Genomic DNA, 27560 nt, shown 5'->3' on the forward strand with positions numbered 1-27560 from the left:
CCATATCTGTTATTCACTTATGCTGTGTGGCTGTGTAAAGAATGGTTCCTTATTATTGGCATAGCCATATTTGATAAGGAAATGTTAAACTCTAACTTTTATGAAGTATGTATGTGTGTTAATCATATGCCTTTGTTTGCTGAAACATGACTTTTCTATTTTTGTATATCTTTGATTCTTAAGTGCTCACTTTTCTTACTCTGTATGTGCTTAAAAGTGTACCTTCTGTGTGTGTGTGTGTGTGTGTGTGTGTGTGTGTGTGTGTGTGTGTGTGTGTGTGTGTGTGTGTGTGTGTGTGTGTGTGTGTAAGCAAGTGCTGATAGGAAGAACTAGTAGTCTTTCTTTTCTGCCTTGCTGATGCATTACATTGCAAAAAGCAGTAAGATGACCGTGGACGTAAGAGAACCACCACGTGGTTATCCCTGCTGACAAAGTGTTTTGGCGTCAGAGAACGCTAACTTCTTTCTATATAAACCTTGTGTGATGTGTTTAATTTTGCTTCTCTCTCGTCTGCTGCAGTCTGGGAGTGAGCCCAGGCTCTCTCTCTCTCTGATACGGGGCCCGTGCCTCTCTCTGACCTGCCAGAATGTGAGTGAGCCCGACCCACTTGTTGTTGTTGAATAAATATACTTATATGCAACTACGGAGTTCTGAGGTAACTAGAGAATTTTCACCTGACAATATTGTATCAACCTTACAGCAAGAATAACTTGTGTTTTCTCCAATATGGTCACCATACAGAGGGATTACTACTGAAATGGTAAATGAAAGGAACCTCAACCTCATGAACCTCAAGAAACCTTTTCCAATTAGAAAGATTCCTCTATGGGAAAAGGAGATCATGAAGGTAGTGAAGGAAGTGTGTAAATGACGTAACAGTAAAGAAGAAAATTCCACACAGGTTTTACATGTATAGAGATGTCAGTAAGAAGATTTAAATTCAATACAATTTTATTTATATAGCAAGAAAACAATCAAACAGTCTCAAGGAGCTTTACAAAGCAGGTCTGGGTTGTTTCCCTTTCATCAGACGACAGAGACCTCAAGAAACCCAGGACCTAACTATTACCAGAGGGCTGAGAGACAAACAGGGAGACAACATGAGAAACATGAGAAAGACACAAAGCTTTTGTCTTGGCAGTCAGAAGCAAACATGTTAGGTCATTCATATTCCAGTAGGAGTCAGCTTCTCACCATGAAGTTTGGGTTCCTGATATTGACGCCGTATGCCGAGGGTACGTTTTGTCTATCTGAAAAATAAACACAATTCTTAGGACAGTCTAAGACCTCAGGGCATCTCTCATTTAAATACGTATATCCAAAAATAAAAAAAATATAAATAAAAATACCTTCTCTGTGTAACCAGCAGCCAGATGGAAATACAGAGAGCCCCAAGGACGATGAAACAGGCAATCACAATCCCTATCAAACCGCCCAAGGTGAGACATTTATCTGAGAGAAATGAAAGAGAACAGTGAGTGAGAGGGGTTATGCACACTGGTGTCAGAAGTTGGAGACATGGGAACCGGAAGAATGCATTTAGCTCTTATGTCTTAGTTGTCATAGTGTGCCATAGCATGTACAGTTTGTGTGTATTTTTTGATTGCTGATGTAGGTGTGACAGGGTCATCAGATCAGAATTAGTAACCGTTCATTTTGGTGTTCAATATTTTATAAATACAATACTAAAATAAATGGAAACTCTAGTTGTACTAGAGTACGATCACCTGCACCTCAACAGGATTTGCAGCACAGCCGCTGAACACGCAAAACTGCGCAACGCGATAACGAGAAATACATTTACCTGAACCTACACAGGATTTACAGCGCAGGCGAATTAAAGCCAACAGCACATATGCCTATCAAGAAATAGATTCACCTGTTAACCCCTTCAGGGCCCCCTGAGCTCTTAGGCCCAGTAGGCCTGTTCGGTAATACATGCCTGGGGAGAGCATGCGTGGGTGTGTAGCGTGTGTATGTATGTGCTTGTGAGTGTGTGCAGCTGTGCACTGAAGAGAGAGTGCATAAGTGAGGGTAGCGCGCAAGTGTCTGTGCTAGGCGCCAACTAGAGTGGGGGTTGGCACTGGATGCGTGAGTGTGGGTGAGAGACTAAGGATCTCCAACTTGAGGGGCTAGTCCCTGCTAGGCCTTTCCCAGCAAGGTCTCCTCAACTAGCACTAAAATCTCAATGTTGAGGTGTGTGTTCAGATTGAGATGAGAGAGAGAGAGAAATCTGAGGTGTGAAGATGGGTGGAGATTACCTGTGAGGTTGAGCATGGAATTATGGGTATTTTGGGCTACAGCAAGGCAGCCCCTACATTGGGTTGTTTTCTTATTCACTAGATTTGTTTCTTGATTTATTTACAGAGGGATTACTACTGAGATGGTAAATGAAAGGAACCTCATGAACCTCAAGAAACCTTTTCCAATTAGAAAGATTCCTCTATGGGAAAAGGTAATCATGAAGATAATGAAGGAAGTGTGTAAATGACGTAACAGTAAAGAAGAAAATTCCACACAGGTTTTACATGTATAGAGATGTCAGTAAGAAGAATTCAATTCAATACAATTTTATTTATTTTTGTGACTTACAGTACACCGTGAGTGTGGCTGTGGCGGTCTCCGCGGTCGCTTCGGTGGCCAGAGTGCAGCTGTAGTCCCCTTCGTCTCCTTGCTCGAGCGGGCTGATCTCCAGCAGGCCCTCGGCCACGGTGATGCGGGGACCCTGGGTGAGCACCAGGCCGTCCTTCCTCCAGGTGACGCCGTTCTGGTTTCCTCCTGCCCCGCTGCACTGCAGAATCACACTTTCCCCCTCGATGGCGGTGGACTGGATGGCCAGCCTCACAGACAGAACATCTGTCTCATCTGTCTCATCTGTTGATTTCAAAGCGGATCTTGATATAATGTTGGATATACTTTAGATTCTAGTTTCAAATGTGTTCGACATATCAATGTTTTGGGATAGATTGGTGGGCCTGGATTTTCAAAGCCATAATTTGCTATGTCCGTCGTATCCCTTGACTGCCACAGTTGAGACATTGTTGACTAAGCAACTTAAAACTGCTCACCAATCTGGGCATGGATTCTTAAAGATCCCTGTAGCAAATTAGGATGCTATATATATATATATTAGTGCTGTCAAACGATTAAAATATTTAATCGCGATTAATCGCATTTATGTCATAGTTAACTCAAAATTAATCGCGATTAATCGCATTTATGTCATAGTTAACTCAAAATGAATCGCGATTAATCGCAAATTTTTATCTATTCTAAATGTCCCTTCGTTTATTTATTTTTTCCATCATTTTATTTTTATTTGAATGCCCTTATCAACATGGAAAAGTTGATTGGCTTGCTTTATGCAAATGTTTTATTTTATTGAAAACCAATATTGCCAAACAGGGCGGTACAAAATAAAATTATAAAGTGCACATTTCAGGTAAACAAGGACTCAGCCTATAGTGCAGTTAAACCATGGCTTAATATTTTCTTTTTTTCAAGTTTGCTGGGAACATAGCAGTCAGGCCTCTTATTTCAGAAACATTGAACCGTAACAGTTAGGTAACCAATAAAAGGTAAGCCTACTACTTCTTTGCTTTCAGCCAGCTGCCTGTTGACATTTTCAGACAACAGTGAAGCTCGCTTCTTTTGCACAACACAACTTTTAAAAGTAAACTTTCCATTCAGAAGCTTTTTATCATCCATTTCGCCGTATCGCGCTCACCATTCACTCAAACCGTAACGTTCTCCTACTACACAGTTTGCGAGGCCAAAAAGAATGTTTATCTAAAAAAATAAAAAAATAAAAAAAATAAAAATAATTAAAAAAAATTCGCGTTAATCTCGCGATAAAAAAATGTACGGCGTTAAAATGGGTTTGCGTTAACGCGGTTAATAACGCGTTAAACTGACAGCACTAATATATATATAATAATTTACTTTGCCACGGTATCAATTACACTGAATGAGCAAGTTATGACTGTCAAAAGTAATCCATGAAATTCTGGACCATGGGTCCTAAAACACAATCTGTTCTCTGATGAGTTCTCTCAGTTAAGTTTATGTCCACTTGTGCACTCTCAACCAACAGTACAGAAAAACAGGAAGTGATACTGTCAGTTATTTCCCGCTTCGGATTGATGATAGGAATAAAACTCACTGCACTTGTAAAGCCTGTTGATTCGGGTGATGTCATTCCTGCTCATTCTTCGAGCTGTCCCTATGGGAGCGCTGGAATCGGGTTTGGGCACCAGGGTTGGCTGTCCGTTCTTGGAAAAAGTATCTCTGAAACACAAGAACATCTTTTCAGTTAATATCTATTCTGAATATTCATAAATGTTTTAAAACTGTTCACATTCATAATTTGGTACTGTGGTATAATTTTGATCTGGTACAAAATGCCATGACCACTTCTGAAGAAGTAAGGCTTTATGTCATGGTAAGTTATTGTTTGGTATTCAGAAAATATTATTTTTTAAATATCACTTAAACGTTGTAATATCCTCACGATGGTTTGAGTAAAGGGTTTTTTATTAGCTACTGCACACCAACATAGCATAGCCACTGCCTAACTTCTTTCCACCCTTGTCTCTCTAACACCCGTGTCTTAACCCTTCACCCCAACGTTACCTCCCCCTAGGGGATTAGTGCAGGTAGTGCTTTTCTCTGAACTTACAACAAACGTAAAGATTTGAATTGAATTACAGTTGTTTGAACTGTACCGATTAAAACGTCAGCGACTACGTCAAATGAAAGGCTGTGTTAATGTTATGGTCCATGTCATGGGTGTTCACATGATAACCGACACAACAATACTTTTCTTCAGACAAACTGCCATGAGTCAGCTTCTTTGCAGTTTCAAGGAAACATGATGAGGTGATCACAGCAGTCGCTGACGTAACTTCTTTGAATTTCCCTACCTCAAAATTACTTCCTTGTTCCTTCAGGTGTAATGTAGTTTTACTAAGTTATAGTTTGGTCATCAAATAATTAATTGATTCATGCTGAACTTTACGACCGTTGAGCATCAGAAAATGGTGTATGGTTGGACAGCCAGACAGGTGGATGGTTCTGAATGTTACTAACCTGGTGTAATGCATAATAGAACTGTAGTCATACGGAGTGTTCTGGTTCAGAGTTTCCACTTTTACAAAGTTTCTTTCTCTGTCTAAAAAGAGAAATCAAGACGAAGTAGTTTAAACAAAACACGTGTGGCTGCTTTTTGTGTGTGTAAGTGTGTGTGTGTGTGTGTGTGTGTGTGTGTGTGTGTGTGTTTGCATACTTATAAGGGAGTCAGTGAGCTGTAAGAATCTATTTGATTTACTTGTCTGTACATTCTGGAGAAGGATTTGCACGTGATTGTCTCGGTCACTCCGCTGATGTTCGTGATGGAAACCTAGGGCGTGGAGGAACTCGTGCTGGACGATGCTGAGGAACAAGCACCCCCGTCGTTGAAGGGAGACCGCCTGCTCCCCACCTGTCCGTCCAATAAAGGAGCTACAACTGTAACACAACACAAAGAGAATTTCTAACAAAATGATCAAAAATGTATCATTCAGTGTGTTATGAAATATGGCTAATGTGCAAAAAAAATGCAAAGTGAAGTAAATCAGTGAAATATTACTACTGGAATTTGTATTCCTGTGGTGAATCGTGTATCTGAAGGTGTGTCTGAAAGTCTTTGATTCATTACCATACCCTGTTCTTGAATATATGCCCAAGTAGTCTCGTTCAGATTGGCGCGGTCTGAAGCGGATGCAGGTGGAAGACTGAATCGAAGTCATGCCGCTCTCAATGATACTCCTCTCACGTTGTGCTGCAGTTCAAACAGGAAACAAAAAATGGGTCATGTGACACTGTAGGTCATCCATAGAGGAATAAACAGGTGCATGAGAGGTACATGTTCTGTTGGACAATAGAAGAACAGAAGATATCAAGTAGAAGGCTTAAAAAAGGATAGTTTGTCATGCCTTAATCACCAGTAGATATAGCAGAAATTGAGTGTTTCAGCTATCACTCACAGTATTCATTGCCGAGGACATATGGCACATAGACATTTCCATCTGTAGATTTCTCCCATGCACAGCCACGTGCCGTACAAGGATCCGCATTCCTCTGATCCGCTGGGGCCACGGAAATATCGTCTACCAAAACAAGAAATCTTCATCATAATATGATCATATGAAAAAATGTGATATTATATCACGTGATGTCATTTGAGAAGATCTGTGTCACTGCATCAAATATTAAGATAAGCGACATAAATACATTTTGACAATAATTCATACAGAATGTTTTGCTTTTGTTGAAAAGTGTGAGGATGAGATGTCTGTGTTCATGTGGTACTCATTACTACTGAGAAAGGATGTCTCACCTAAGCCTGAGTTTGCTGCTTCCAGTATCTCAGATATGGAGCGGTTCTGTGACGTGTCTTCTGTAAAGCGATAAGATCACTTAACATCTTGTTTTGAGACACACAGAAACCTATTTCAAACCGATGTGCTTTGTCGTTTTTGTGAGACCATATTGCACCAACTTGCAAGAAAAAATGACCTTAGATGGAAAGCAATGCAAGTTTTGCTGTAAAAGTAAATACAATTTGACTACAATTGAAAATTATATCATATCCTTCCAAATAGGCATCCACCCAGTTGTGTAACCTGTGCCAGAGATACCAGATACTAGTGGTCCCTAGCCATATCTAACCATAGAAAATCAGGACTCACCATACACTTTTAGTTCCACCGAGACAGACCTGATGGTTATACCACTGGTACTATTGGTAACCATGGTAACGGTGTAGTTTCCAGCGTCATCAGGCTGAACTGTGGCAATCTGGAGTTGTGTGTTTGTGACATTTATTCGACCGCTGTAATGAGGTACACGACTGTAGGCCCCCCCTGATGGTCCGCCATTTTGACCACGTGCCCACAGTCCTAATATTACCCCATCAGGTGCCTGCCATGTCACAGAGAAGATGCCCAGCATCCCTGGCACTGACAGGATGGCATCGTCACCAGAAAGTACCACCACCGGGTCTACTTCAGGGATCTTACTGAGGAGCGGATGGCTCTTGAGTCTACCCAAAACAGCTGTGGACAGAGGGTATATGTGTCATGAATCATAAAGTAGGAAACAGTGCTTTGCGGTTTCAGTTGACTGTAAATTATGACATTTTCTCATAGAGATTGTGTACTTGAGCTATAAAGATACAATTAACAATTAACAGTCCTTAAAGGTGCATTGTGCAGGTTGTCATAGCAGAATCTACTATAATGATGATTTACTGAAAGGACAGGGAAAGAGTCATGCAACAGTAATGGACTGGAGAGGAACACTTTGAAAACAACATTTTCTCATGCCTTTAAAACAATTATTGTTAGTCTCGAAGCATTTTGTCAATGTGGTTTGTTTACTATAGATTACTTTACAATGTACAATTTGTCAATGTAGTTTGTTTACTATAGATTACTTTACCAGCTTTGACATTACCAACCATGAGAGGTGATTTTCTAGTCAATCCATCTATCTAATCAGCAGCACAGCAACCTGTTAATGACTGTGTCTCACAGCATCTAAAACCATGGCAACATGTACATCAACACAATTTGTGGGCTGTAATGCCTCCTGGTTCTATGGAGGTGTTAAAACATCTCTGAGACAGGAAAGTTACGCTAGTTCAGTTCATTTAAGACCACACTGAAGACAAAAGATGGAAGAGGTCTTACTGGCCAGATAAACAGCAAAAACTAAAGTTTGTTTGTGGAAGATCATCCCCAGCAAAGAAGGCTGTAAAAACAAAGAGATAACACTTAGGTTGTGTAGGTTGAAAAAAACAATTTCATTGATAAAAAATCTTCCACAAAGAATCTGCATCAATAAAAAACCTGATGAGAAACTACCATATAGCTTAACTGGACACTTTAAGGACGGATTAATGTCCCAACATTGCGTATACTTTATGTATAATTTCATGATAAATTCCCATTACTCTTCTATCTAGCGTAAGCTAACATTAGCTTGTTATGGGCTTTTTAATATTATGAGGTAAAGCCTTAAGTGGAGTACAATTCTGGCATCGTATCTGGTGATGTCAAAAGGGTGAAAACAACACATTATTTAGCAAAAGTATTAAAGCATATCAATTACAGAAACACAGTGTGCACTTTAAATTTGCAATTGCAAAAACTCCATAAGAACATCAGAGTGTGCACCTTCCTTGATCAGTGTTTTGTTGAATTTGGCTCACGACACCTCCAGACGGCTTCCCAGACCCACCCCCTTCCATACTCATGATGGGTTTGGACACACGCCACTACCGGGGCCAACAACAGATACACCTCAAGATACACCTTGACAAGATTTCACATATCTCAGTTTTACTGACAGTACAAATCCCAGCATCTCATACAGATGCTAGAACCTCTTCTTGTGTGTTGCAGTTGTTACTCCTATGTCGTCGGACGTCAGGGTGGTGAGCAGGTGCTGTATCTTAAGCGTCAGGGTTGCCTGTGCTTTGACACCGTTCAGCATAAGCTTCTACAGGCCTTGGACCTCGGGCATGAACAGCAGCGCAGCAACCGAGACATTCACACTGAAGTATACGTCAAGAATGTTGAGCCAGGTGAATCGAATTGATCCATAGGGCTCATGGTCTCTCTCATTTATACAAACACTCAGACACAGACACACTCACACACACACTGAATCACACAGACACACAAGAAGTTATTTTTAGAGGAACCTCCCATCCCCCACTATTTAAACACTTAAATACTTAAACAGCTCCTCCTCTCAACATTGTCAGGTATGGCCTCTAGGAACCAATCTGAAGGCCAATTATGACCAACCTCTGGCAAAACTCCTCTGAAGGAGCTCTGATTGCAACGACCAAATCAACAAATATTCCCAATCCACTAGAAAACCCAACATAAACGTTTTATATGTTTACTGAAAAAAAAAGTCACAAAATAAATCCCAAATGACACTGACTTATATAATTGAATAGCTAAGTGAAAAGACCAAAACAAGAGCATATTGCAACCAAATTAGATTAATACAGTGTGATGTGGGGTATCAGAGAGTCTTGATGAGACCTTGAATGAGAGCAGTGTATAGGTCCTGCAGGTTATGGATGACACCACAAAATGTCAGTCTGACATGACTTAATAATCTTGCCCAGGGGTCCTATTATTACCAGTAAGAGTCCACACATACCTACTGAGTCATAAATAAAATAGCTGTCAGCACACAGAATCTGCGTTCTATCCAGCAGCTCAGCACGACATCATGCGCATCATTTGCATATTACATTACTATGCAAAACTATGTACAGTATTTCTTGCCCCTCATATTAAAACCCTACTACTTGCACGCCAAATGAAACATTGTTGACATTGAAAAGCACTGACATCGAAAAAAGACTAGCAGCGTGAAAAAAAATCCCGCAATGAAGAAACAAGAACAACAAATAAACAAAGAAAAGATTGTTATTAAAAAAGCACATCAGAATGATAAACTTTTCAGTGCCCGAAGTTTCAATACAAGTGTTTCAATGTTGATGTTCTATTATTCAGTTTAGTTTTTTTTTTTTAATCAATGATGATTTAGTTTGTAGTCTGTAGTCAGCTCCAGACTCATGTCATGAATGTGCATGGATACACAATATATGAACAATATAAGACAACTTCCCCAAAGCTACATAATCATTGAAGATTAAGTGAGCTGAAAGTAAAAGCTGGTCCTGTAAAAAAGAAATGAACTTACCAAAGATGAAGAGAGAATATAAAGTTATAGGTTCCCTTATCGCCTTGCGAAGATTATCAAAGTGTTGAACAACCTTAAGTATATACAGCCGACAGTTGTGAAGGACGACAGGCAATGTGTGACAATGATCTGCACGACTGCCTTCTTGTTCATTTGTTCAACAGGTTCAACAGGAAGGTCAACAAATTGAGGCACGTGTGGTGCTCAAGTCTGAGATTCTTGTCAAATAAGTAATTCAATTAGTTGTTATATACCTAACACTTCATTTTAATCAAACTCATTAAATGATACCCTCAAAATGTCAAAAGTTTTATTGTTTTAGTCAAGGCCAGTCATTCATTGTTCAATGATTATGATACCTATGCAGCTCCATTGTCATTTTCCATTACCTACCAAGCCTAAAGATTTCCACAAGACATGGTTAAGAGTGAACATTCATACAGAAATTGATGGCCACCATTACAGATAATCTCTTTTTGGTTTACAGTTTTTTACGAATGCATCCACGGAGGAGGAGAAGGAGGAAGAGGCGGAGGCCATGCCAGAGTTCGAGGTGGAGGTAGAGGAAGAGGAAGACCTGAAGCTGGAGGAAAACGTGCTCATTGAAGAAGACGACCAAATGTATCAGATGAACTTGGAAGGAGGAAGGGGGCCCATATTCACGGAAGACCAAGAGAGAGAGATCATTATCCCCATTAAGCCCACATTATCGGTGACCATGCCATTTTCAATAATGTCCATCAGGTCTCTCAGTCAACACTGGCACGCATCCTGAAAAGACATCAGGTTCAAATGAAACAACTTTATTTGTACTGTATTTTCAGTTTTTTTCAGATCTTTTTTTTTCTCTTTCTTTTTTACTATAATTGTAACCTGTACTGGATACAGAATTTTACGTTTGTCTGATATTTGCTGAGCTTACAGTGTTATGCACACTACTGTAGTAGCATGAAAACTGGGACATGTTTTGTTGTGATTCTCCATGTTGACATGTTGACTGATTTGGGTATATGGAGAGAAATAAATTATATTTTCATCAGTCTGCAGCATTGGCTGTGTAGTTTAGTTTGGTGAATGCATTGTATATTTCTTTCTCTTTCTCTGTGTACTTCACTTACACTACTCTAATCACTGAGAAGTAGAATTGCTAAAAGTGTTTTAGGTTTGCAACAGCAGTGTGTAACTGGTACAAACAGGATTAAGTAATTTGCAACGTGTGTTTCATTTGGTAACAAAATATGGTTTTGATAAATGAGTGTATAGTTTTTACAATAGTGTTTAATTTTGCAAAGGATCTGAGGTGTTTTGCTAATTGGGTGTGTGGTTGTGCTAATTGTGTGTAGTGTTTTGAAAAACAAAACAATATGATCAAAATCATGCTTAAGCAATCGAGAAAAACTGTAAAGGTGAGAGTTTGCGATTCTGGCAAAAGACTGTTGATATTTGAGTTTAACAGCCAATCAAATCACACCTCTGTTGATTGGCTGGTTCAGTCTATGGATCAGTCTGAGCACACACAGAATATCTTTTTTCAGTCAGAGGACTGTGAGGAGCAATTTGCTAAATTTGACAAAAGCTTTAATGGATTAGAATCACAGACTTCACCGCTCATACTAATTTGCATAGTATGAAGAGTACATCCCCCAGCCCAAAACCAAGACCACTTTTCAAAACAACCCTTAAGTTGATTTTTTTTAATTAACAGAGTAACAAATTACAATAATTTATTGTAGTAACCTTAGTACTTAGTACTAGTTATTGAGAAGGTTTAAAGGCAACAACAGTGGACAGAAATGTTCATTCAAGTTTACACAAGAATATATATTCATTTCTTGGGCAGTACGTAGATTTGATGATACAGGATAGCAACAGTATGAGGAAGAAATCACGTGGGAAAAGGTGTGTCTCCTTAAATACACATCTGACTCATAGAGATGACTGGAAAAACAGAAACCTGTCTGTCATTTGCCCTGCTACCAGCAAAGTTTTAAAAAAACAGCGTCATGTCACAGTGCTCCCACCTCACTGCTAGAGCAGGCTAGAGTCAAGAACTGGAAGGCTTTAAAAATGAAGGTTAAACCAATTTAAAATACCTCACCTTCCTTTGGCTAGGGCCTGATGTTTCCTGATAGAGTTTAGTTGCCGCTCCCACCCCTATCCGGGCTGCAGTGCAGCATTGCACATTATACAAGCACAGCACGTCACCCAAGCTGATTTTTCCCATGTCGTGTTTCTGTAACTCACTCTGTCATTTGCTAGTCTAAGTTAGTCATGGCAAAACCCAAAATAATGACAATGATCATGATAATGATATTTAATACTCACATTGTCAAACCAGACAACCTTTATTAACAGCACCAATACGTAGTATCACCATATTTGATAAATGTAATAATATATTAAGAACATAGCATTTCCTTCTATAAAATATATAAAGTATACTTTATTATGTTCTTCCATATGACAAAATATAAACAAATATGTAAAAAAAAAAAATGTACCTCACCAGACTGAAAAAAGCCTGTTCACCATTTCATACATTCTTTTTATATCTCATGTTTTCAAAGTCACAACAAAAGTGCTTCAGTTGTATTTACATCACTTCATTGAGACACTTCATAACTTCTCAAGGAAATCACACATCCTTTATTCGCTGGCTTTCTCTTAGTCATCGTCTGGGTGTCCTTTATCACAAACTTGGACAACCGGCTTGAGAACTGATGACACGGAACCCCTCCACCTGAGAAGGATCATGATAAAATGAATCCGGAGTCCTGAGATAACTCAGAATGTACTGTAGTCCATGTAGCGCCCTCCTCTGGTACTTCAGAGGAATTGTTCTTTGTACTGCAGTGATTACACAGATCATTGTCATTGCCTTGGCCTGCCCCTGTGAACCTGGTATGGGAAAGAGGATGAACATGTCATTAGGAGAGCATCTTATAACAAAATGGAGAGGCACTGAAAATTAAAAGCAGGTGAACTGAGGAATTTAGTCAAACTACACTGTATACCATGTCCATATGTTGATTTGCTTTCTAAACGTATGTACTATTCATAGTACTGCATCTGTCATCTCTCTCTTCTAATTTACAGGATATAGTACCAACAATACTAGTCATGCTTTATCTACATTTCATTTCACTCTTTATTTAATCTGTACTTTGAAAGATGCAGGCTTTCAATGTTCTCTTCTGAATAGCTGTAATTAATCAGTGCACAGTATTCATTTACATTACATTAAGTCATTTAGCAGACGCTTTTATCCAAAGCGACTTACAAGGTATACACATTTTACACTGATGGCACACTGCACATCAGGAGCAATTAGGGGTTCAGTGTCTTGCTCAAGGACGCTTCGACAGGGAATTGAACTAGCAACCTTCTGATTACTATACGACTTCTCTACCTCCTGTACCACTGTCGCCAGTATTCAAAAGGCATACACTCACTTGTCTCATGTGTGCAGGAGGTGGCCTGTGTGCAATGGCGTGCCTCTGCAGGTTTGCATGCAGGTGGGCATCTCCCGGGTGTCTGTGAGCGTCGGTGGGCACGTGCCACCGAGGCCTTTGTGTGGCACCTGGTGGTCTGTGCCCCGGTGGCACGTGCACTGAGTGTCTGATCACTGGGACTGCGCCCGGCCGAGCCACAGCGGCCATCCTGGCCTGCTGCTGTTGTGGCTGCCTCTGCCGCTGCGGACGATCCCTGGGCATCGTCTGGAACTGGAGCGGCTGTAGCACCGCAGGTGGGGTCGGGGGTCGCCGGCCCGCATCGTTGGTCTTTTGAGTGGCGGGGGGAGGCTGGGCCGGCTGGGTGGTGCGGGGCTGCTGCCGTGCCTGGGGCATGGGGCCCTGAAGCGCAGCCTGGGGCTGTTGGTTCCGGTTGGCAGAGGGGTTGTGGGGGTTGCGGGTTTGATGCTGAAGAGTAGCCTGTGAGAGAGAACTGGGGTTCTGACCAGCTCTGGGTGCCTGAGGGCTAGTCCCCTGTGGAGCAGTCTGTCTCTGCTCTGGCCTGCTCTGGGCAAGCGTGTGGGACTGTGTGCGTGGTGACCGGTCAACCTGGCTTACGTGTGTTACATGCAGAGGATGCTGAGAGCTCTGGGGGTTGCCCTGGGGCTGAGCGGCCAAGTGTTGGGGCACGGTTGGCATCTGCACTGCAGCTGAGCGTGTGGTTGTAGTGGCCATTTGGCTTGGGTTAGCTTGAGCTGCAGTGTTTTGGCTCTGGGACACAGCTTGTCTCTGCATAGACTGGGCCTGCTGCCTGCCAACATGAGAGCTGCTTGGGGCCTGCTGGGCTCTCTGCCTCTGAGCGTTGGGATCCATGAAGGCAGGGCTGTGATCCTCCCTCCGGCCGTTCGCACTCCTGGCCTCTCGGTCTCGCTCTGGCTCTCGTGCTCTGGACGCGCTCCCAGCTGGTCTGGATGTCTGCGTAGGCTGTCCTCTTGATGGAGCTGCTTGAGAGGGCCCTGGTCCTCTTGATGGAGCTGCTTGAGAGGGCCCCGGTCCTCTTGATGGAGCTGCCTGAGAGGGCCCCAGTTGCCTTCCAGAGGACTGGGAACCAGTGCTGCTGCTACTGCTGGATGTGCCTGATGGATTGGCCTGGTGGTTGGGGTACGCCGGGGTTCCCCGTATCGTGTCCCAAGGTCTCTGGCGGTGCCTTGCGTCATGTTCCACTGGATCACGAGAGTCGGGGGGATCACTGGGATGGGCACTGTTCCTAGTCCTTGACCTAGTCTGAGCTTGGTCAGAATGCCTGAGATTGTCATCAGTTGAGAGCTGTCTGCTGGCACTACGGTGGCCAGCATGGATCACATCAGTTGGATGTGACTGACGTGCCTGAACAAAGTCACTGTGGACATGTGGGTCATTCCCAACAGATCTCTGAGCTGTATGACTGGACTGTGGGGGGAGTCTGGTTTCAGTCACGTCTGGCTGAAACGCAGGATTGACATACGAGTAACCCGTCTGTATGGGACTGCCCTGATGGGTATTCTGATTGTACCTTGCCAAAGTGTTCATGTTATCGTGGGGTAGTGTGTTGACTTGGGGGGCGCTGAAAGTGTTGACCTCCTGGCGACCTGAGGAAGGTGGTGGGTATGTGTTCAGGTTAACATTGACAGTTTGAGGCTGTGTATTGGCATTCTGTTGATCAGTCCTTCGCAGGGTGTTCAGGTTGACATGAACCGTAGGCTGTAAAGCACCAGGCTGAGTTTGGCCTGTCTGTATGACAATGTTTGGATTCTGTTGGCCAGAGTTTGGAAATGAACTGTCATTCTGGTGACCACTATAGCCGTTGCCGTTGCCATTTCCAATTGTGTTCCAGTCGGTGGTTGTGTTTCCATTGCGTTGTGGTGTGCGATTACTGAGGCGGCCATTTTGTTGAATTGCGTTGTTTATGTTGCTGTTGTTTAGTCCATTCTGTTGCAGGTTATTAGTGTGGCCATTGGGGATGTTTGGCTGATGGTAAGTTGACTGGCGAGTGTTGAGGTTGTGCAGTGGTGGGTCTTGCATGGGTTCTGCTCGATTATTGGCTGGAGGTGGAAGAGTCTATAAGAGATCAAAGGCATCAAAATATAATTATAGTTACAGTACTTCCAAAGTAATCTTGCAAAAGCAAAGTCTAATTCAGGGATTCACGCATAAATGTAACATTATATATGTAGTATTGTCAATGGTGGAAACTTAGTTTCAAGATGCTTCACAAAATAAAGAGTCTAAACTTCCAAGTCAGAGCCCTATGTGAACTAAGAAATAAGACCTTTGAGGAAAACAGGAAACTGTGTGCGTATCCCAGAGGTGTATTCCAGAAAGCGGGTTTTGTTAAAACTCTGAGTTTGATAACCCTGAGCTGAGAGAAATTCTGGGTTTTCCATTCTAGAAAGAGAGGACACTCAACGGTTACCACGGTTACCAACAGTAACTGACTCTTAATGAAGGGGTACAGTGTAATACACACTCGGGGCAACAGAGGGCACTCTTAATGAAAGGGTAAGGGTGTAATACAGAGCAAACCTTGGGATGCCCTCGACAGAAAAAGGAAATTCATGCCAGACGCGTTTTCATTAAAATAACAAACATAATAAATGCGAAAAACACCATATACTATATGTTTTAAGGACCCTGGGAAATATAGGACTTTTTTCCTATTTACTCCTTTCATTACGTGTGTGTGGGACTGCATTTCATGTGTTATTTACATTGACCCTACCATACACTGTAATATGCACACCCATATGTATTATGTAGATCTACTTCTTTTCAATATTCAGTGTTTCACTGCTGTTGCTGCTCAGATCCGTTTCAATGATATGTTGTTAATTACTCATTAATGAACATATACGGCCATGCAGTCAAAAAAACAACTGACAGGTAGAGTTAAGGTGCTGCACAGATACGAAAAACCTGTTGCACGTGCTGACTCGCTCAGGCACACTGATGGAGGAGAACTCATTTCCACTCTCCACTACTTGGTTTGGGATGGCGGATCCTCTATGTGAATGCACAAAAGTTCTGGAACTGGAAACGCAGGGTTCATCAAGTCAGAGTTCAGGGTTCAGAGTTCAGGGTTAAGCTCAGAGTTTGTCAAACCTGCTTTCTGGAATATCCCCCCTGATGAGCAGAGGAAGGGAGTTTGCATGGGAGCGCAGCCCAGAGGAAATGTAGAAAGCAGGGAAGTTTCAGGAGATATGGGATAAAAAGTGAAACAGGAGGGAGAGGGGGATGATAGAAGAGCAAAGAGGAAGGAAGAGGAAAAAAAGAAAAAAGAGCAAGCATATGGAAATACACCCGCACTGATATGAACACACAAATGAGGCAAGTTGTCAGTGGAGAGGGAATTTAGCTGAGCTATGGAACATTCAGGTCAAAGAAGGTCAGAGGTCAGGAACATTCAGGTCAGGGCAGTTTAACTCTTACCACAGGGTCTTGGCTTGTCTTCTGGAGACTGATGGCATCCTGTAGCCTCCTATCCACTGTGGGATAACAGAAATAGAAACAAGTTGGCTGACATGCGCTTGAAGTTATATCCTTCACTGTTGTTGCTTTCGTTTACCTGATATACAGTATGAGAGGTGCTAGCATTACCAAGACCGAGTTTTTTTTTTTTTTTTTAAAGAGAACAGTAATGCAATGTGCAACCTCTACTAAACAAACATAAAGGAAAATCGCTGTTAAGCTGCTACACATGAAAGAGGATGAGGGAACGTACTGTTTCTCTGGCGTAGCAACACTATAATGATCACGATGATGATGACAATAACTAGGAAACAGGCGATGACAATTCCTGCCACAGCTCCGCCGCTCAGGCAAGTATCTGAAAGAGCAAGAAACAGGAAGCTTAAGGAGGCACAGAGAAGCCAGACTGCAGAATGAATTTGAAATAATTGAATTTTGAATTTAATTTGAATGAAATGCAGCAGTAACTTTCATCAGGTGTAAAGAAAGTACTCAGTTCAAAGGCAAGGCGTTTAGATTAATCAAAGTCAGGTGTATTGTTATTATACCAAGGGACGAGCTTTATTCATTTTTAAACTGTAGTTTTATTTTTGTCAGTGGATTTATTGGAAGAAAAAGCCTTTGAGATTTATTTCAACACTATTATAATGTTGGTATGATAATGTGGTGCTAAGATTGTAATCGAGACTCAAGTCAACACTGATTTTCCCCCGGCATCGTTAACTTCAAAAGGGTTCAAAGTGTCCGTCTATCACCACTGACAACAACTCACCAACTACAGACACCTCTGTCTCCTGCTGTGACGAGCCCCCGGTGATGGAGTTCTGCGCCATACAGACATATCGGCCGCTCTGATCAGAGGAAGAGATCTGCAGACTGAGCGAGCCCGTTTCTGATTGGCTGGAGGAGACGGCTTGGCCATCGTGTTGCCATGAGAATATGGCTGGGGGCAGAGACTCTGTTGTGCAGGTGATTTGCAAGGCCTGTCCCACCACTGCGTCCCCACCTGCCACGCAATCGGCGGACTCCTTAGCCAGTGTTGGGGTGTCTGGACCAACTACATACATCAGGCAAAGAGAGGGAAGGACATTAACACCATATCACATGTTGTTGCATCATGCAAGCTCAGTTATGGATATTTCAGTGTCTAATGAATGACCGACTAACTAGGGTGTAACTCTTATTCAATTCAATTCAATTCAATTCTATTTATATAGCGCCATAACAATACAATTGTCTTAAGGCGCTTTACAGAGCCCAGAGCCCAGAGCCTGAACCCCCTTATATATTCCATATCAGTTCAACCAGGTTTTTGTTTTTTTCTGGTGGAAGATGAATCAATATAATGGAGAAATTCCAAATAGTAGAGCCATGGGGGGTTTATTTATTAAGTTACAGGCACTTTTACCATTTTCGCTTAATTAGATCAAGTTTAGGGGTTTCATAAAGCTACTTAGCAATGTTGTATACCTATCATTTTGCTTATGAGGACAGCTATGTACTTGGTCTACAAAGTTTTGGCCATTAGGGATTTTTGTCAAACATGGCCCCTCAAAAATGAACAACAACACACATATTGTGACTGAGTCACTGCTCAAAAAGTATTCAAATTATCCAACTAATATTTGTCTTCTTGCTGTAAAAAAAACTTGTATGGGGATGTGAGCATTCTCAAGGCCATAAGTGATTTAATCTGGCAGAAACGGGTCTGTTATGGTGGCTCCAGAATGAAAATTGCACTTTTAACATAACAATAAAAACATCTAATGTGGGACACATGGTTAAAAAAAAGTCATATCAATTAAGATTAATAAAGAACACAATCTGGTGTATAAATAATGTAAAAATTAAAGATGTATCTATGTTCAGTAATCTGCTAGTCTTCGAGTGCTCTTTTAAAGCTCTTTTAAATCTCCTTTGTGTGATCGTCCTCGAAAACCAAAATCCAACAGAAGTGTTGTGGCCTCCAACACCTATCTCCACACTGGCCCAACCTCGTTACTTCGTCATATCACGCATCACTATCACGTAGCCCAAACCCTGCTCTTCCACTCTTCCTCCCTATATCCCTATGCTGTAATGTGCTTTGTGCATGTTGAACCGCTTCTCGTTGATTCCACTTCTGCCCTGTTTTTACTGTCGGCACAGTGTTCTTGACTACTGCCTCCTTAGACTGTGACAAAGTCATCTCCAGACTGGTCTTCACACATTTTAACTTCCATACAAAGCTATAGTACTTTGGTGGGCTTATTAATATAAACAAATACACAACAACTCTAGAAACCATATCAAAACATAACCACACAACAAAATCCCAGGCTGAGAGGCAGCAAGACCAGCAGTCCCCAAGCTAGAAGCCTCTCCTTCTGCAGCATGAAAACTGGAGTCTGTAACCGCTGCTTAATCACCTGGTCAGGAAGTCTAGGCAGGAAATTTTAGTTATAAACAGGAAAGGATGTTAAATTCCTTGTGCTGTTGGTTGGGGCACTCCTCAGCGGCCAATCCTCTCACTGTCACATGCACGTACTCATACCCAACAACCAATATAACAACTGTCTAACTATAGATCCTGAGCAGCAGGGTACAACAACAACACACAACTGGCTGGTGACAGTCCTAACACGTGCCACATGCACTGTCTGTAGCCCTCAAGTGCTTAACACCACAACATGACTGCCCAACCATAGATCCTGAGCAGCAGGATACAGCAACAACCAAAGCTGCCTTCGTGAACATTTCACTGGGGTTATCAAGCAGGCACCTTCCTTTATCACTGCTCTTAAACAGAGTGTGGTTGGGTTTATTTGGTTTAACCGGCATCCAACCAGTTTATTCAATTTGGTTTAACCGGCATCCAACCAGTTTATTCAATTGTTATCATTTACAGTTGTACTTTTACCTTACATTCAGTTTGACTGTTTGGAGTTTGACTGATAACATTGAAGCTTCCCATTTGCTGTGGTGATAAACTGCTCATTCATTAACCATTCATTTAACTCCTCGTGTGCCATGTCATTACTGTGCCACTAGCTCATATACTGCTTGGTATGGAGGTCATTTATTAATTTAATGGAATCAGATTAATCATATTTTTTTTTTGCTGTAACACTATTAACACTAATGCATTCTTCTGTCCCATAAAGTTCAGAGATGCTTAAGCCTTTCAGCCTGGGGTTTTTCCGTAAATTTTCTGGTAACATTTTTGACTGTCTTGCAGTCTGACTTGGGGGTGAAACCTCTCGAACACAGTGCCGTGATCTGTAGTTTACTCACAGTAAACTGTAAGACTGGTCCTCGCCGTCTCAACGCTGACAGAGTTGCTGACGGTGCAGCTGTACTCCCCGGAGTCGTCCCTCCTGGACGGGTTAATCACCAGGGTGCCCCCTGAGATGATGATGCGGTCGCCGGAGATCAGGGCCACGTTCCCCCTCCCCCAGGCCACACTGGTCTGAGTGCCGGCCGACCAGGTGCAGCGCATGGTCACGTTCCGTCCCTCCACCGGCACAGACGGAACCACACTCAGACTTACCCCTGCCACAGCAACTAAAAGGGGGGGGGGGCAAAGAAGCAAATAATATGAGAACAGTTTGACTGACGATAATTCAGAGTATTTTCTTGTGGTATGTGAATCCTCAGTCCTCCGTGAGGCATTGAGACTCTCCAGATAATATTCTCAGTGGACTCTGCTCTTGGACCCAGGCAAACAGGAAGCCCTCTGGGTCGGTGGAATGTGCTTTGATGATTAGACTCTCGCCAAAAGTATGTGTAATGTTTTTTTCTGTTTTATTTATTTTTAAATGTATTTATTTTTTACTTTTTTTGTATTTGTAGAATCATTGGCAGGATGGTCCAGGACCAGGCTTTTTCAGATATACTGGATGAGGTGCAAAACATTAGAAATTAATGTCTGGATTCAAATTCTATTTGAGTCACATGTTGTGGATTACACCTTTATACCACGCTTGTTTAATTCCCCAATGATGGCTAGTACTTCTAGTATAACAACTAGTAGTAGCAGTAGTGGAAGTAGTCATAGTAGTAGGAGACTAGTAAATAGTCCTATAATGAAAGAACTGGAGACAACATTCGGGAAAAAAGACGAATTCCTCACCAAACACCTTCAGCTCCACAGAGCGTGTGTTTGGGTTAAGGCCAGTACTGTCACTGGGCGCCACATTGACACTGTAGTTCCCTGCGTCGCGTAGCTCTGCTGCGATGATCTGGAGCCGAGTGGCTGTGAGGCTGACCCGACCCGTGAAATCCCCATTGATCACCGGCCCAGCGGCGGTCCATACCCCGATCACCCCTCCATCTGGCGCTGTCCATGTCGTGGACAAGATATCGGACACGGTCACGATTGAGAACACTGCTGGCTTTTCAGACGTGGCCAGGACAGGGGCGTCGGTGAACTGGATGGAAACAAGCCCCTGAGAATGGACACACTTCAGCAAGGCTGAGAGAGAGAGAGAGAGAGAAACTATGAATTCAAATTTAATGAAAAAAAGCAGGTATTAACCAGCTTATCTGTTCACTTCAGAATGCAGTCTCTTGCTCAGGGATATTAAGCTAGGACAGGCCCTGAGTCTGTACTCTAGGTAGAACAAGTAAGTTGTGGGAAAAGGCAAAGATATTTATTAAAGATTCTAGTTCTCCAATATTGCCTTATCTGGGACAGATGTCACCAAACTAATATAAAGCAATTCCAAATTCACATAAATAACACTAGAAATGGAAATAACACTGAAAAATACAATAATTTGTTAACATAATATGTCCATTGAACTGAAAATGGTATTTTACTTTCACCCCAGCCATAAACACTGTAACTTGGTGTGTGTGTGTGTGTGTGTGTGTGTGTGTGTGTGTGTGTGTGTGTGTGTGTGTGTGTGTTTTTAGATAAAATCTGCTAACGCCTTCTTACTGAAGCAGATAAAAACTGGGCATGTCAACAACAGGTCTTGCCAAACGGAATGCAAGCTAACTAGTTTTCCTTTCAAAATGGTTTCCTATCATTCTAATTATATAAAGTGAACAAATGTAGTGTTTGGGAGCTAAGGAACACCTTATCCGCTCAGGAAAAGGAAATGGGGACTAGGGGCTTACCAGTGAGAATAACAGCCACAACTGTTGCTGTGGTCATTTCAGCCAGCTTAGGCTAAAAGGAGAGAAACTCTGTCAACTGAGTGGAGGCAACAGAACAGTACAGAGAAAAAAAGAATACTGATTAACACTGAATATTACTCTAAAACTGGAGGGCGAATTTGGACAGATCTATTTTAAGCTGACAGGGTGAGTAAATGCAGCTGAGCTTTGAAACACAGATAGACAAAAAGCTGGTTTGTTTAACGTTACTCTCGCACTGCCTAACTTCTACCACACAGCTAAAAGCCTAATTCTCACTGTCTGCTAAGCATTACAGATACATTTACTCACAAATGAGCTTCAGTCTTCATTTTCATGGACACAGCAGTCAGATACACTCCTGTTTGTTATCCATCTCTCCCACTTCCTGTTTCACCTGAAACTCCCTCCAGGAAGCCACACCTGATCTCTTAAACAGGCAACAGCACGCAGATGGGTGGGCCCACCAAAGCATAGGGGTGGAGACCAGTTACACTGCAATTGCGAACGGGCTAGAAATTTAAGTTGTCTTTATGTTTTAAGTTGAAAAGAATTTTGTTAATTGAATTTATTGGAAGCAAATAAAGCTTCCAATAAATATAAATGCAATATAAGAATAAAGCTTATGAATGCAAAATAAGAATAAAGATGCTGTAGTGAAAGTCTGCATGTGCTGCTTTGAATGTTGACGTCTTGTGATATTCCATTTGACATAGATTACCTCACCTACAAATGTCCTACACTGCTTTTATCTGTCAACCCTCTGAAGTGAGTTTAACCTACCAGTCAACTGTAACACAACATGGACGGTGCGGTATCACAGCTGTCTGTACTGCAGATGCCTTACCATTCCCACATATCCCCACAAAATGAACAATGTTTTTGTCTGTTGCTTGTTTCCAGGGAATGTGGAGAATACCGTCATGGTTGAATGGCACTTGCACAAGTTTAACTGTATGTGTTCTTATACAGACTAATAAAACTTAAGGGAGAGGCTATGTGGCATAGGTCTACATGTCTGGTACTTTTTCATCTTCTGACCACTATCTTGTGTTGCCACCACATTATGGTGTTTTTTTCCACAGATTTTTGGTCAACGATATCATGTACTTAGAATACCGATCCACATTAAACTAGGCATGACTTTATCCCCACTTGGCTGATACAGAATATAATTGTCCCTTTGTGGGCTTGTTTCAGGAAAATTGACACATTGCATCACTACCATATTCCATGGACAGATGCCTAATTTCATGAAATTTTGTCCAAAGGAGAGACTGCAAATGTCCATATCTCGAAAACCATTTCACCAAATTGACAATATATGTGTGTTAATAATGACATAATTGACATAATATGTCAAGTTGGTCTCTCAACTTAGTTCATTATGATTTATTTGTGGGCTGGCACCACCTAGCTAATAATGTTCAAAGCAAACACCTAGCTCCTCAGTGGCTAATTGAGTGATGTAAAGGTTTAAACTTCACGAAATTCCACACCGTGCCTCACTGCCACATTCATTGGATGCTCGCTACATTTTGTGAAATATTGTCCATAGGGGGCGATGCAACTGACACATTTTGAAAAATCTCAAGAACCACTTAAGATAAAAATGTTGAAATTTGGTATGCTTTTACTCGCCCTAGATTTGCTCACATCTCTTGAAGTTCCATTTGGATTGCTGAACAAAATGGCCAATCAAAGTTCAGCATCCAAAAAATTGTTTTACTGACGTGACTATATAGCAACCCAAACTAGATAGCCCTTACACCAATAATTTCTCTGTATGTTTTGCACCTTTTGCACCAATATCTCCTTGAATGTATAATGTGTGTGTCAGTGTCAGGAGCACAGTTAAGAATGTTCAGTGACGTGTTCTTGAAAACAAACTTTGCATAGTTAGTGACCATGGCAACTGTCTTTGTTAGTACGAACTGGGAGAGCAAGCTCACTTACAAACTATATATGCTAGAAGGGAGAGAGAGCAACTTAATTGTAGCCTTGTTCTTGTTCATCTTTTTTCGCCATGGCTGTTTATTTATGTTTCTTGAATATTTGGGATTTCAGAATGCAGGTCAAAGGATTTCCTTCTTTAATATATGAAGGAATGTTTTTGTTTAATTAATTACATTTTATTTTGTATTACACTCGTCACAGAAACACCTGAATAACAGTTGTGCTTTACAGCCGAGGATGAATCTGAAATGGATGACTGGTTTTATCCTGGCTCTGTGTAAGTCTAATTTTTTTCTTTTGATATGTTAATAATACAACAGTAAGAAATGACCAGTAGCCATCAGGCTTAGCCCCTTATCATGTCCTCCACAGGTGTGCAGTTGGTCCAGGGCTTATCGGTACACTTCAAAATTCCAAAGCCAATCTATGTTGCACTGGGCAGGGAACTTGTACTGGACGCTTCAATTGAGAAGACTACTGAGGAGAAGATCTTCATGGTGACGTGGGAACGCATTAGTGACAAAGGGGCTAGGAGACTGGCAACCTATCCCGGCAAAACCCAGGATCCCAAAATCAGTATGGAGAGGGAGGGAAGTACTTTGAGAATTGCTGGTGTTCAGGAGTCTGACTTTGGGCGTTATACCATCACAGTCACAAACCAAAATGGGATACAGACATCGGATGAAAAAGATGTCGGAAAACATGGTACAATGGATTCTCTCTATGTGACGCTTTTGGCTGTGAAAAGGGTGGTTGTAAAAATAGAAGCAGCTTACATACATTTGAGAAACAAGTTTGGTAGCATATTTTACATTCATAATCATCAAACACAAAGGCTGGCATTTCAAATGCCATTGGGTTTCATGTCAAGTCATATAACTGGTTTCTTCTATTTTGGTGCTAATTCACAAATAGTTCAGCCTGACCAGGTATTTCAAAAAGCAACACACTGACACTCCTAGCTGCTACACTAACACCCTGAGGCAAAGTCCAGTAACTTTATGGAAACGACTTTAGATAAAGGACCTCAATAAACGTACCTGCTTGCCATCATTTGCATGACTAGTGTCATAAAATAAAATAACTTGAAATAAGTTTAAATAAACTATACAAAGTTTGATCAGCTTCTGCTGTGTTCCTGGTTGAAAATAGCTCAAGGCAGAATGTTCAGGTGGTTGTACTTGTTCTATGTCTCTTATACAGACCTATACCTGTTTCCCTCCCTCAGAGAAGCCTCCGGAGGCCTCTGTTGTTCTCCTGTGTGATGTGTCTCGTGAGGAAGCTCAGTGGGACAGTCCTGTATTCACATGGCTGGTAGACGGTGTGGAGCTGACCAATCAGACGGCCAATATGTCTGACGGAGGAAGCAAACTCCACCTGCAGGGAATGAAGGGCAATAACTACACCTGCATTAGCAACAGCAGCCTGGGAACCAGTGTGTCTCATTTCATCATACCAGGTTTAAAAAAAAAAAAAAAACTTTGTCTTGAGAATCTGAGATCACATCAGTGTATAAGATTTCATATCATACCTTGTCTTGAGAATCTCAGATCACATTAGTGTATAAGATTTCATATCATACATTTCATCATACCAGGTTTAAAAAAAACCTTTTCTTGAGAATCTCAGATAACATTAGTGTCCAAATTTTGCAATCTTTAAGTTTTCCTTTCCAATTCCTAGATTCCACAGAGGGTCCAGATGGGTGTCCAAGCTGTCCAATTCGCACTGTCATTGTGTCATTGGTCATTGTGCTGGCTGTAATAGGGCTATTTTTGTTTTTGTAAGTGAGATTACAAGAAATACAATATTCTGACACAAATTACACAGTAAAGCAATCTCTCTGTTTACATTGATCACATCTTATTTAATTTCTTTTAGGAGACGAAACAGGCTGCTCAGTTATACTCCACCACGTGGTAGAAATAATAATAATCTCAGTAGCTGATACACCTCAAACACCAGCCACTACAGCCGTGACATCATCCTGTGGTGTACCTGTAGCCGTGACATCATCCTGTGGTGTACCTGCAGCCGTGACATCATCCTGTGGAGTACCTGCAGCCGTGACATCATCCTGTGGTGTAATTGCACCCGTGACATCATCCTGTGGAGTACCTGCAGCCGTGACATCATCCTGTGGTGTACCTGCAGCCGTGACATCATCCTGTGGTGTACCTGCAGCCGTGACATCTTCCTGTGGAGTACCTGCACCCGTGACATCATCCTGTGGTGTACCTGCAGCCGTGACATCTTCCTGTGGTGTACCCCATGAGGACGTTTGTGATGTACCACAGCACTTGAATGAATTGACATACTTATTGGACTTACATGTACATATCATCTTCAGATGAGTCTTCAAGTCTGATTTTATTATATTTGTATTATATTATTTATATTATTGTGTAGATTTTGTATTGCACGGTTATCGCACAGGTAAGATTCACAGAAGAGTGAAGAATTCTTTATGTATTCTATTTTTTATCTTAAATCTTTATGCACTCCATCCCTGTTTTTATGTTCATTTTATTTTATTGTATGCACCCAGTTTTTTATGTTTATTTTATGTCTATTTTTATGTGAATCACTGTGCATGTCATTTATTTGTGCAGGTAATGTATTTGCTGTTAAGACCTTTGAGCTGCATTTTGTATGAAAGGTGCCCCTATAGCCCCCCAAATAAGCCTTTTGTTGCAACTAAAGGGCACTTTTTTTTATATAGAATTAAACTAATGATGGATGATTTTTTTCAAATGAAATTCTCAGAAATAAAGTTTCTCCTTGGATCTGTACATACATTGAGCTTAACAAGGCCTGAACATTTAAAATATATGCAAAAGATGTATTTATGAGGCACGTGTCCCTTACTTCAAGCTCAATATCTGTTTGTCATACACAGATTTGTTTTGATAATTTTTTAGTTGAGTAGCCTACTTGTACTTTTGTACTTTACAGTACATTTTAGAGTTTGTAGCCTACTGAATACATAAAAAAAAATGTTAACTGGTACCTCTACTTGTAGTAAAGTAGATGTTTGGGTACTTTTACACTTTTACTTAAGGGTGGAGTTTGTGTCCTTCTGCCACCTCTGCCTTCTACTTGTAACCCAGGTTAAAAATAAACATGATTTAGTTAATAAATAAGTGAATAAATAGTTGAAATAAATATTATTAAAACTTACTAGAGTAGTTTATATTAGTTATACAATCCATGATTTAATCGGATTAAAACGTTTAAAAAGATTAAGATGAATATCAAAACTATACAAAAATGCACTGTTGCTTTAAGACAGTGAGCCAATGAGAAACAAATTAATTCTTCCTGAACGGTAGAACGGTGGAGATTGAAGAAAGCCAGCTAGGAGAAGGACGTTAGTTTTTCAGTGAGCTAAAGAAACTAGAAACTTGAAACTTGATTAGATTTGTACTGTTGTGAACTTTTATTTTATTTTCTGAAAGTGTTTTGATTTGTGTTTTGTCTTCGTTGGTAGACTGTCACCTTAGTTAAGTTGTTGAGAAAAGAAGAAGTCGCGTGGAGCTAGGCATTGCATGCTAGCATCATAGCTCCATGATTGTAGTAGAAATAGATGGCGAGCTTTCCCAGCGAGTAACCACACGGAATCCTGTTCCATCGGAGGTCAGCACCTGCTTTTCTGACAAGACCAGCAATCCTTTCATCGTATGAATGGTAGGACTGACAGGAGCCTGCTTTATTTCAACTAGAAGTTCGCGGATTTCGTGGTAAGAGTGAAAACACATCAGA

The 27560-nt window shown here is 41.4% G+C and overlaps 3 protein-coding genes across 6 annotated transcripts; 1 reads left to right on the plus strand and 2 right to left on the minus strand.

Moving 5' to 3' along the window:
• Window positions 1-933: 933 nt before the first annotated feature.
• LOC105901620 (vascular endothelial growth factor receptor kdr-like) lies at window positions 934-4778 on the minus strand. Of its 3 annotated transcripts, XM_042709072.1 has the most exons (5): window positions 4163-4778; window positions 2593-2874; window positions 1350-1452; window positions 1195-1250; window positions 934-1076 (listed from the first exon to the last, which is right to left on the minus strand). In XM_042709072.1, exons 1-4 carry the CDS (start codon window positions 4302-4304, stop codon window positions 1247-1249), a joined length of 531 nt encoding a protein of 176 aa, XP_042565006.1. In that variant the 5' UTR covers window positions 4305-4778; the 3' UTR covers window positions 934-1076; window positions 1195-1246. The 3 variants fall into 3 exon arrangements, with proteins under 3 accessions (XP_042565006.1, XP_042565005.1, XP_031431970.2); XM_042709071.1 differs by having other exon boundaries at window positions 1195-1452; XM_031576110.2 differs by lacking the exon at window positions 934-1076 and having other exon boundaries at window positions 1109-1452.
• Window positions 4779-12076: 7298 nt separating this feature from the next.
• Window positions 12077-22239, minus strand: si:dkeyp-97a10.3. The gene is made up of 9 exons (XM_031575896.2): window positions 22155-22239; window positions 21825-21876; window positions 20833-21174; window positions 19995-20264; window positions 17494-17778; window positions 16975-17079; window positions 16683-16738; window positions 13221-15314; window positions 12077-12666 (listed from the first exon to the last, which is right to left on the minus strand). The coding sequence occupies exons 2-9, from the start codon at window positions 21859-21861 to the stop codon at window positions 12640-12642; spliced, it is 3216 nt and encodes a 1071-aa protein (XP_031431756.1). The 5' UTR covers window positions 21862-21876; window positions 22155-22239; the 3' UTR covers window positions 12077-12639.
• On the plus strand, window positions 21858-26557 carry LOC105901619. Of its 2 annotated transcripts, none has more exons than XM_031575897.2 (6): window positions 21858-22010; window positions 24000-24075; window positions 24171-24503; window positions 25027-25257; window positions 25482-25581; window positions 25680-26557. In XM_031575897.2, exons 2-6 carry the CDS (start codon window positions 24036-24038, stop codon window positions 25744-25746), a joined length of 771 nt encoding a protein of 256 aa, XP_031431757.1. In that variant the 5' UTR covers window positions 21858-22010; window positions 24000-24035; the 3' UTR covers window positions 25747-26557. The 2 variants fall into 2 exon arrangements, with proteins under 2 accessions (XP_031431757.1, XP_031431758.1); XM_031575898.2 differs by having other exon boundaries at window positions 21859-22010; window positions 24030-24075.
• Window positions 26558-27560: the final 1003 nt, after the last annotated feature.

The sequence above is a fragment of the Clupea harengus genome, chromosome 11, assembly GCF_900700415.2.
Source record: "Clupea harengus chromosome 11, Ch_v2.0.2, whole genome shotgun sequence".
Classification (NCBI taxonomy): Eukaryota; Metazoa; Chordata; class Actinopteri; order Clupeiformes; family Clupeidae; genus Clupea; species Clupea harengus.

What these genes read in the sequence shown, in the direction of transcription:
- LOC105901620 (XM_042709071.1), bottom strand. Translation starts at nt 4,304, where the DNA reads ATGTTCTTGTGTTTCAGAGATACTTTTTCCAAGAACGGACAGCCAACC. An exon ending in CAACAGGCTTTACAAGTGCA is followed by an intron (nt 2,875 to 4,162) that starts GTGAGTTTTATT and finishes TGAAATCAACAG; the next exon opens with ATGAGACAGATGAGACAGAT. An exon ending in AGCCACACTCACGGTGTACT is followed by an intron (nt 1,453 to 2,592) that starts GTAAGTCACAAA and finishes CATTTCTCTCAG; the next exon opens with ATAAATGTCTCACCTTGGGC.
- si:dkeyp-97a10.3 (XM_031575896.2), bottom strand. Translation starts at nt 21,861, where the DNA reads ATGACCACAGCAACAGTTGTGGCTGTTATTCTCACTG. An exon ending in TGTGGCTGTTATTCTCACTG is followed by an intron (nt 21,175 to 21,824) that starts GTAAGCCCCTAG and finishes TCTCTCTCTCAG; the next exon opens with CCTTGCTGAAGTGTGTCCAT. An exon ending in GTTGCTACGCCAGAGAAACA is followed by an intron (nt 16,739 to 16,974) that starts GTACGTTCCCTC and finishes GTTATCCCACAG; the next exon opens with TGGATAGGAGGCTACAGGAT.
- LOC105901619 (XM_031575897.2), top strand. Translation starts at nt 24,036, where the DNA reads ATGAATCTGAAATGGATGACTGGTTTTATCCTGGCTCTGT. An exon ending in TGGTTTTATCCTGGCTCTGT is followed by an intron (nt 24,076 to 24,170) that starts GTAAGTCTAATT and finishes TGTCCTCCACAG; the next exon opens with GTGTGCAGTTGGTCCAGGGC. An exon ending in ATAGGGCTATTTTTGTTTTT is followed by an intron (nt 25,582 to 25,679) that starts GTAAGTGAGATT and finishes AATTTCTTTTAG; the next exon opens with GAGACGAAACAGGCTGCTCA.